Raw genomic sequence first — 10290 nt, forward strand, 5'->3', positions numbered from 1 at the left:
AGGATGACTTCTGCTGTGACTTCTGGTCTCGGTTATGGATGACCAGCTTAACTCCACCCACTCCACAGCCACTGGTTCCAAAGCTTCTGCCTTCCAAACTTTGGCGTTAGTGGTGTGGGGAATGCAGCAACGAGGTAAGCAGCGTGGTTTGTCCCTGCCCATCCCATAACTCATGCTTGGCTGCCATCCCAGCTGTGAAGTGCTACCCACCCGTGTTCCTAAAGCCCTCGACATACACTTCAACCAGAACGCTTAGCGTGTCAGCCTAGTCAGTACTCACACTTCCCCACTTCCAGAATAAAGCTTCTTGCCACTGCACGAGACAGATACCAGAATTATCCACCCTGGCTAACTAATGTGGGATCCTAAGGTGGTGGGTTTTTTGTTTTTGTTTTTTCTGTGCAGAGAGCCCTCATGCAAACACTGGAAATGTTCCTAAGTGACATAGAATAGGAATGGCAAGGACTCTGTGTACACTGGGGAAAGTGGCATTATGACAGGAAACAGAGCTGCTAAGGTGGGCAGACCAAGCCTATTCTCAGCAAAAGGCTCAAACACAAAGACGTTGTGCTGAGGCTTGAGTGCGCTGAGTGAGGCTCACGGGAGATCCAAGAGTATGCAGGCTACTAACAGAATAAAGATGGTGACCTGGGAAGTGACAACAAGAGGAGGGGCCAAGTAACGAAGTTCAGTGTGGGATGATGGTAAGTCTCAAACGTTTAGTCACTTAAAAAAAGAAAAACATTTTTAGCCAGTGGTGGTGGTGCACACCTTTAGTCCCAGCACTTGGGAGGCAGAGGCAGGTGATCTCTATGAGTTCAAGGCCAGCCTGGTCTAGAGTGAGTTCCAGGACAGCCAGGGCTACACAGAGAGACCGCGTCTGAGGGATGGATGGGATTTTAAGGTGCTGAACAAAGGCATGAATAGGCCGTATGAAACGGCAGCTGGGCTCTACAGTGAGGCTCTATGTGCTTCCATTTATGCTCCTCACCATCTTTACAGGCTCTGTGGATGTGACGCAGACAAGCCCTGTAATCAGGTGGGACAACCAGGTAATCAGGAAAGGCGTTATTGAGCACCACCTAACCAGTATTATTATAACCAGTATTATTATTATTATTGGATTTGGTTGGTTGTTGTTGTTGTTTTGTTTTGTTTTTGAGATAGGATTTTTCTGGGTAGCCCTGGCTGTTCTGAGAATCCCTTCATAGACCAGGCTAACCTCTAACTCCAAGATGTGCATGCCTCTGCCTTCCAAGTGCTGAGATTAAAGGTACGTACTACACATAATTTTTTTTTTTCGGAGCGGGGGCCTTGCGCTTCCTAGGCAAGCGAACACATAATTTTTTTAAAAATATTATTTTTAAAAAAGATTTATTTAGGGTTGGGGATTAGGTTGTGAGCCACCATGTGGTTGCTGGGAATTGAACTCATGACCTCTGGAAGAGCAGTCGGGTGCTCTTAACTGCTGAGCCATCTCTCCAGCCCCCCTGCTTTCTTTCTTATTAAACGGGTAAGAGGATGTTTATACGCTACCATTCTGTCCCACCGCTGACAACCCCAGGCCAATGAGGCTCAAAAAGAATCAAGGGCCAGGAGCGGTGCTGCTCACATATAATGATCTCAATACTTGGGAGGTAGAGGCAGGACGATCTCTATGAGTCAGGGCCAGCGTGGTCTACATGGTGAGTTCTAGAATAGCAAGGCCCATGTAGAGATAAATAAATTAATTTAAAACAAAACCAGGTGCATACCTTTAGTTTCAGCATTCAGGGAGCAGAGACAGGCAGATCTTTGAATTCAAGGCCAGTCTGGTTTACAAGTGAGTTCTAGGATAGCCAGGGCTACACAGTGAGAAACCCACAACAAACACACAGAAGAATGGAAAGATGTTTTAAGGTCATATACTTTACTCTCCCAGCCAGAGCAGAAACCTTCAAGCTGAGTCTTAGAATTTAGAATTACACAAAACTGTGCGTTTCTCATTCACACCGCACTAGGCAAGGATTCGAGCCAGTCTGTTGGTGAAGATCAAACACTATTTCTGTGAAATAATTCTCAGCAATTAGGTCTTTGGACAATGACGTGGAAATGTGCAGGCAGATGTGGCCCCCATGCTGGTTCTGGATCCCACCCACCATCCCTGCCCCGGGCTGCTGAGGACCACAGTGACTTCTCGATGCCTCAGCCTTTTCCAGCAGCAGAAAGGAAAATGCGTGTAAGACACACAAATGTATGCCTAAGGGTTAGGATAAAGGATTAAGTTTAGGCTACGTCCGAAGCTAACAAAAGATGGGCACGATGCTGTTGTTGTTTAAGGAAGGGCATATTTTTGCTTTTATTTCCATCTCATTTAACTCTGGCTGGCTTGATTCAATTCCTCTTTCAAGCCATGTTTATGAGCAGTCTCCTGAGTTACTATTGGCCCAAACACTTGACCTCCACCTAACTTTATAGGAACCCAACAGGAGAATCACAGAGCATAGATTAGCTGTTGCAGAAGAAAGCAGACAAGAAACAGGTTCAGACACTGTCCCAGGCATTCAGTCAAGCCCTGAACATACAAGACGTTCACAGTCAACACCGGAATAAGGCTGTTTTCAATTCTTTTTTTTTTTTTTGGTTCTTTTTTTTCAGAGCTGGGGACCGAACCCAGGGCCTTGAGCTTCCTAGGCAAGCGCTCTACCACTGAGCTAAATCCCCAACCCCTGTTTTCAATTCTTATTAGCTATATTGAACTCGTTCGTTAATAGCACATCCTTTCAGGCCCCATGAGGATTGGGATCTAAAATGACCAAGAACAAGAAAAAACATTTAACTAATCATCCTGAGGCCCTGACTGCATACAGAAAGTGTCATCTTAGCTTCTAAAATACACTAAAATATAGGAATTTATCAAATTAACACATTAAATGACATGGGTAAAACTCATGAATTATCTCCTAGTGTAGAAATTGTCAAGGAAACCCTGTTGTCATTTTACAGAAAATATTTTATTATTTACAAAGTTTAAAGTCAGCATTTTCAGTTTTTCTTTTGTATTTTACGCATGAGTGCATATGTGCACATATACCTTCGTGCCAGCAGAGGGCATCAGGTCCCATTCTGGATGGCTGTGAGCCACCATGTGGTTGTCAGGGCCTCTGTCCGGAAGGGCAGCCGGTGCTCTTAACTGTGAGCCATGTCTCCAGTCTGCATTTTTGGTGTTTCAGGTGCTTCCTCACTAAGAAACTACTTAATAGGGTTGAGAGGTGAGTCAGCTGGGAAGAGAGCATGCTGCTCTTGCAGAAGACCCAGGTTCGAGTCTTGCACCAATGTGGATTGGCTTCCAACTGCTTGTAACTCCAGCACCAGCAGGATCTGATGCCTCTGGCCTCCTAGGGCACCTGCACGATGCACTAACCCACACACACATAATTTAAAAAGCAAAAGTTAAACCTTAAAAAAGAAATAACAGGATACATGTACTGTTGCCTGGAGACCAAGTTTTTCTCACACACTTATAACCACTGAAACTGAACAATTAAGGAAAAAACACTTTGTTGTGGTGTCCTGCTGAGGTGAGCAAACTTTTCTCCTCACGTGAGGAACTGAACCAGGGCTTTGCACACACAGTGGGTGTGCTACCGCCAAGCTTCGTCCTGAGCCCTTGCTTTATCTCTGTTTTGTTTTGAGAGTGGGTTCACCAGGTAGCCCTGGCTGGCCTGGAATTCAGTATATAGACCAGGCTGCCTCAACAGCGATCCTGCCTGGGCTTCCCAGGAGCTGGGATTAAAGGTTTGCACCAGCTCACCCGCCCCCCTGCCCCCGCCAATTCCTACTCATTAACGGAGTAGAGTTCAGCTGAGAGAAGACAAAAGCTGTTCTAACTATAGACACCTTTTGTAACCGAATAGTACAGAATACACTACTTTTCATTTCTAATGAGCACTCTTCCTTATTAGGCAGTAACATCAGATACTTCACCTAAGTGAAATGACACAGAAAGGGAAAGTTAGCTAATATTTTCTCCCTTCCAGTGAAATGAAAATGGCATCTCCAGCCCAACCCAGGACACAAGTGCTGATGCCACCTCGCACTGTGTCAACCCGGCATCCAGGACAGGATCACAGGATTACCAGGGCTCGCTAAATAGGGAAGAGGATATTTATAGCTAGGGGGTTCTGCTTGAAAGGTACAAGGTAAGCTGATTTAAGAGGCTACATGAAAGAGAGCAGGGTACTCCACCCTGAGCTTGTGTGCGTCTCCACGCCATGCCTCATTTTAAATGTCAGGTGAAAGGAAGCATTCAGTAATAGCTGAATTCATGATGGGGTTAAGTTTTACTGCATAAAGACAATGAAGTTAATTTTTACAGTGTAATTTTGACCCAAACAACCATTCAACTGTCATTAACACCCACAATGTGCTCAGAGCAGAAGAGTGAGCAAAACAGATGTGGTCTTTGTGCAGGTTGATACTCATCAGCAGGTATAGGTCGTCTGTGCTGGGCAGAGGCACCTGCACTCAGTCACAAAACATTTAAACAAGCTTTGCTACAACCAGATCTCGAAGAGATGTGCTATGTATGGACAACAACGCTTGCTTGCTTGCTTACTTATTGCTTGTTGATTGATTGATTGATTGATTGATTGATTGATTGATTGACTGACAGGTCTCTCTCTACATAGCCCTAGCCATCTTGGAACATCTGTGTAGACCAGGCTAGCCTGGAACTCAGAAATATGCTTGCTCCTATCTGCAGAGTGCTGGGATTAAAGACGTGTGCCTCCACACTTGGCTTGGACTGCAGAAATTTATCTGCCTCAAAGTCCATTATACTCAATTCATGGCAGAGGCATGGTGCTCTGACCCCAAAAGACACAAACTAGGTCATACAGAGAAACCAAAGTGGAGGGGCTGGGTGTGGGTAGAGGAATGTGCTGGAATATGAAAACAGTGTGTGGCCTCAAACGGCTACATTTTAAGTACTATAACCCTAAACTGTCAAGCTTTCCCTAACCAGTTTAAACAAACACCTGACAGATTTCTATTTCACTTTACCTCTGAATAGGCTCCTATCGGCCTCAAACAAAGAACTTCAAATTGTTTTCTTTTTTTGTAATTATTATCATTACTATTATTATTAAAGATGTATTTATTATGTATACAGCCTTCTGCCTGCATGTATGCCTGCAGCCAGAAGAGGGCATTAGATCCCATTACAGATGGTTGTGAGCCACCATGAGGTCGCTGGGAATTGAACTCAGGACCTCTAGAAGAGCAGTCAGTGCCTTTTAACCTCTGAGCCATCTCTCCAGCCTGTAATTATTTTTTAAAATGATACTTATTTACTTATTTCGTGTGTGAGTGTACACAGTGCTTGTGGAAGTCGGCTGCTAGTTCTCCTGAGTCAGCATGTGAATCCTGGGGATCCCATAAACACAGGCCATCGGCTTGGAGGCAAGCCCCTCACCCACTGAGACGCCTCAACTGCAGTCAAACTTTGTTCTCTTTCTTATCATCTTTCTACTAAATAAAGACAAAGATTGTTCCTGAGGACATAAAGACGGGAAGAGTGGGGACCCTCTCAGCTGACATCAGCCTGATGACCGGGAGGTTGCTCCGACCTTCAGACTGTGCTCAGCTGCCCTGACTCCACGCAGAAAGGGAGAAGGATGAACTCTGACGAGGAACAGGGAGAGGACTGAATAAGGTGACACTGTGAGGAAGAACACACGGAAGCCGCTCAGAACACTGTTAAGTTTTTAAAGTATAGAGCTGGAGAGAACCCCTCTGCCAGTCCCGTGTTTCTTTTTTTTCTTTTTCTTTTTTTTTTTTTTTTGGTTCTTTTTTTTCGGAGCTGGGGACCGAACCCAGGGCCTTGCGCTTCCTAGGTAAGCGCTCTAGCACTGAGCTAAATCCCCAGCCCCCAGTCCCGTGTTTCTTTTCTTTCCTTTTGAGGAAAGAAAAAAAGAGGACATCAGATCCCATAACAGATGGTTGTGAGCCACCATGTGGTTGCTGGGAATTGAACTCAGGACCTCGGGAAGAGCAGTCAGTGCTCTTAACTGCTGAGCCATCTCTCCAGTTCCTCTTTGTCTATTTCTTTCTTCTTTTCATTTTTATTTTTTTGAGACAGGATTTCCCTATGTAGCCCTGGCTGTCCTGGAACTTGCTATGTAGACCAGGTTGGCTTTGAACTCACAGAGATGTGCCTGCCTCTCAAATGCTTGGGTTAAAGGCATGTACCACTATGTCTGTCATCGCTCACTTTTTTTTTTTTTAAATCTATTTGTCATGTATGTGAGTCCACTGTCGCTGTCTTCAGACACACCAGAAGAGGGCATCGGATCCCATTACAGATGGTTGTGAGCCACCATGTGGTTGCTGGGAATTGAACTCAGGACCTCTGGAAGAGCAGTCAGTGCTCTTACCCTCTGAGCCATCTCTCCAGCCCATCACTCACTTTCAATTGTACAGTTAACCATAGGAGCTCATGGGATACTAGACATGACACACTTAAACATGACACTGACTGTTTAAACCCAGTGTTCTATTTCCAGTTCTAAAAATAACTTATATGTTTGAAGAAAAAATGAATTTGTAAAATCAGATAATCTCAACTAATTTGCCCTACTTTCTTTTTTTCTCCTTCCTTCTTTTCCTTCCTTCCTTCCTTCCTTCCTTCCTTCCTTCCTTCCTTCCTTCTTTCTGTTTGGGTTTGTTATTGTTGTTGGTTTTTCTCTGTGCAGCCCCTGCTGTCCTGGAACTCTCTATAGACCAGGCTGGCCTCCAACTCACAGATTTCCCTGCCTCTGCCTCCCAAGTGCTGAGATTAAAGGCCAGCGCCACCACCACCTACCTTATGGTTTTGATTTTTTGAGACAGGATTTTTCTCCGCATAGCCTTGGCTGTCCTGGAAACACTGTAGCTCTTAACCACTGAGCCATCTCTTTAGGCTGGCCTAAAAACTCACAGAGATCCCTATCCACATGCTTCTCCCTCCCCAAGTTCTGGAACTAAAGGTATTGCCTAGCGCGCCTCTCTCTCTCTCTCTCTCTCTCTCTCTCTCTCTCTCTCTCTCTCTCTCTCTCTGATATTGAGAGGGTAGTCTTCGTAATATAACCCTGGCAGACCAGGCTGGCCTCTAGTTCAGATAACTACCTGCTTCTGTCTTATGAGTGAAGGGATCAAAGGTGTGTGCCACCACATTTGTTTTGGGGGCTGGAGAGATGGCTCAGCGGTTAAGAGCACTGACTGCTCTTCCAGAGGTCCTGAGTTAAATTCCCAGCAACTACATGTTGTAATGGGATCCGATACCCTCTTCTGGAGTGTCTGAAGACAGCTACACTGTACTCATATACATAAAATAAAGAGTCCATTTACTCTCGTAGAGGACCGTGCTTCAGTTCCTAGCACCCACACAGCAGTAACCCAGCGCCCAGGGTTCTGGTGTTCTCCTCTGAAGGCGGCAAGTATTATGTGGTGCACACACATACAGGCAGGCAAAAGACAGATCAAATAAAATTAATAAATCCAATAGTTTTTTTAAAAAATTGTTTTGGACTGGAGAGAAGGCTCAGTGGTTAAGAGCACTTGTTGCTTTTACAGAGGACCCAGGTCTTATTCCCAGCCTCTACAAGGTGGCTCACAACTGCCTGTAACTCTAGTTCCAAAGGATTCGAAGCCCTCTCCTAATTTCTGAAGGCATGAGGGATTCATGTGGTATATATATGTACAGGTAGACAAAATATTCAACATAGAAAAAAAAAAAAAGCACTCACTGCTCTTGTAGAGAACTGGAGTTCAGTTCTCAACACCCACACCGTGGCTCAAAACTGACTGTAGCTTCAGTGGATGCAATGCCCTCTTCTGGCCTCCTTGGACACAAGACATGCCTACGGTGTACATACATGTTTGCAGTCAAAACACTAAGATATATATATATATATATATATGTGTATATATATATATATTTATCTGTATATACACGGTCAATTTGTTATATACTTAAATACAGTGCCAATTTGCACCTAGAAACACAAGCAGTGGTTCATTTACTGTGACCTATAATTATAAATTAAGCAGTCATAAAATTATGTACTCTACTTAATTGAAAAACTGAAGAAAGTTAGTAAACTGTTTCTCATTTATTTTCTCCTGGTTTGGCATGTGTTTCTTTCTTTTAAGGGGATGGCTGTTGGGGCAGGGTCTCCATCTAGCTGAGGCCGACCTGAAACTGTAGTCCAGGTTGGCCTCTTAACTCATGGTGATCCTCTTAATTTAACATGGAGAGGACTGGGATTACAGGCAGGAGCCACCACACACATCCTGGCAAGGTCTTTTAATTGCAGTTCTAATTATTTCCATTAATTTAAAAATTACCTACTCATTACGAAACAGAGTCTTATGTAGCCCAGGCTGGTCTTGAATTCCTGCTCCTCCTTCTACCTCCCAAGTGCTGAGGTTACAGGGGTTGCAGGGCCCCTTTCTCAAATCTGTTTATTTTCTGTGTAAATATTTATATCTGCACTCATTTGTTAAGACAATCCCAGCCTTTAAATGGGCAGCTCATATGTAAATAATAAAAAGAAAATGCTTGTTAAAATCTGTTTAGCCTGAGGTTAGAAATAACTGTAAATGTAACAAGCATGAAGTGTGATTGACAACCTAAGATTAAATAATTCTACTAAATAATTTGACATTGTAAATTTTTTTGGTCAAAATTTACTCGCTCAATAATTATACCAAAACAGATGTGTAATTTAGCCCCTGCCCATCTATGGTTTTACTCAGGACTTCATGCTTGCTAAGCAAACCTCTACCCAGTAAGCTATACCCCTAGTACTAGGCTTAAGTCAACAGAAGCGGCCCCAAATTTTTACAAAAATAATGTGGTGTATGAGAGAAGCAACAGTAACTGGCTCTGAGCTTTAGTAAGCCAACCAACCTGTTCTAAGTGTTTTAAAATCGGGGTTGGGGATTTGGCTCAGCGGTAGAGCGCTTGCCTAGCAAGTGCAAGGTCCTGGGTTCGGTCCCCAGCTCCGAAAAACAAACAAACAAACAAACAAAAAAAAACTAAGTGCTTTAAAATCAAGTTTTCTTTGACTAGCTCTAAAAATATTAATTTCCCCGTAACTTCGTTTTTACTCCATCTACCGCGTATAAAATTAACAAGGAGGGCAGATAGATGTTCAGTAACGCTCATGATGTTCAGTCCCCACATGACGGTTCCCAGACATCCATAACTCCAGCTCCATCAAAGCCCTCTTCTGGCCTCTGCAGGAACCAGGCACACACGTGGTGCACAAACATACACACAGGGTAAACACTGGTACACATGTAAATAAAATAATAATTTAAAAAAAATCAACAAGGAACTGAGTGTCTCCCGTCAAATCTGTCACACACCCTAACTTACACTTTGGAAAGGCCTTAATTATGGCTAACGGAGAACAGGCTTGTTTCAAATTGATGCTCACTCTCTATTTCTCATTTGAGGCGAAGACCATTTGCTTCTATCAACATGGAATAAATACGGAACGAAAAATCGGTCGTCAACAACCATTAGACCTTCGCAGAACTTTCAGCGACTAAGTTGGGACTGCAGGAGCGCACCTACCACAGGGACATTCATCTCCAGCGGTACCTCTTATTGTCCTGGGACTTACTCCCTACACACCTCTCTCACTCAGAGACGCGAGCATCTAGGAAAGGAAAACTAGGTTACAGCTCCCTGGTGCCACGAGGGTGATCTCAAAGACCGTAGCGCTGCGCCTCTCCCACTTTTGGCCGGGTCTCAGATGGACCCCACAGTCCCGAGGCTCCGAGAGGTCGGCTCTGCAGTATGATCTAAGCCTGTGAGCCCGGCCTGATCTCCGCAGTTCCAGAGCCGCCTTCATCCCAGAAAGATGATGGTGCTAGGCTTCATCCCCGCCAGAGAAGCACTAAAGTACCCTCTCCACGCCTCGGATCCATCGCAAACCCCTCCTTTCTCCCTAGGCCTAGGCCTCCCTCCAGGCCCACTTTAGGGGCTCCTCCTTCGCCCCTGAAACCGATCTAGAACCCGAAAGAGCAAGGCGAGCTCCATCCCACGTCCTCCTCCGCTTTAAGAGCAGCGCCCCGCCCTGGGCCTGGGGACAGGAGGGGGGGGTGACTGGTCAGCTCTGAAGGGCCGGGGCCCCCACACTCACCATCCTCAAGCCGAGTCCCTCCTCCTCCTCCTCCTCCTCCTCCTCCTCCGCCTCCTCCTCCTGCCTCCCCCGTTACCAGGGGTAACTGCTGCGGCGCCGCCCCTGACGTCCCTCG

General features: G+C 45.1%; 1 protein-coding gene across 2 annotated transcripts in view; it reads right to left on the reverse strand.

Moving 5' to 3' along the window:
• The window catches only part of Arl3 (ARF like GTPase 3), a 47977-nt gene extending 37791 nt beyond the window's left edge, over nucleotides 1-10186 (reverse strand). The window contains exon 1 of one of the 2 annotated variants that reach the window (NM_022700.2): nucleotides 10176-10186. In NM_022700.2, the coding sequence (NP_073191.1) occupies nucleotides 10176-10178 (3 nt within the window). In that variant the 5' untranslated portion in view covers nucleotides 10179-10186. Of the gene's footprint in view, nucleotides 1-9604; nucleotides 10099-10175 lie in introns of those variants that run through there. The other variant, XM_087587120.1, reaches the window with a different exon arrangement.
• Nucleotides 10187-10290: the final 104 nt, after the last annotated feature.

This window comes from Rattus norvegicus, chromosome 1, assembly GCF_021556685.1.
Source record: "Rattus norvegicus strain SHRSP/BbbUtx chromosome 1, alternate assembly SHRSP_T2T, whole genome shotgun sequence".
Lineage (NCBI taxonomy): Eukaryota > Metazoa > Chordata > Mammalia > Rodentia > Muridae > Rattus > Rattus norvegicus.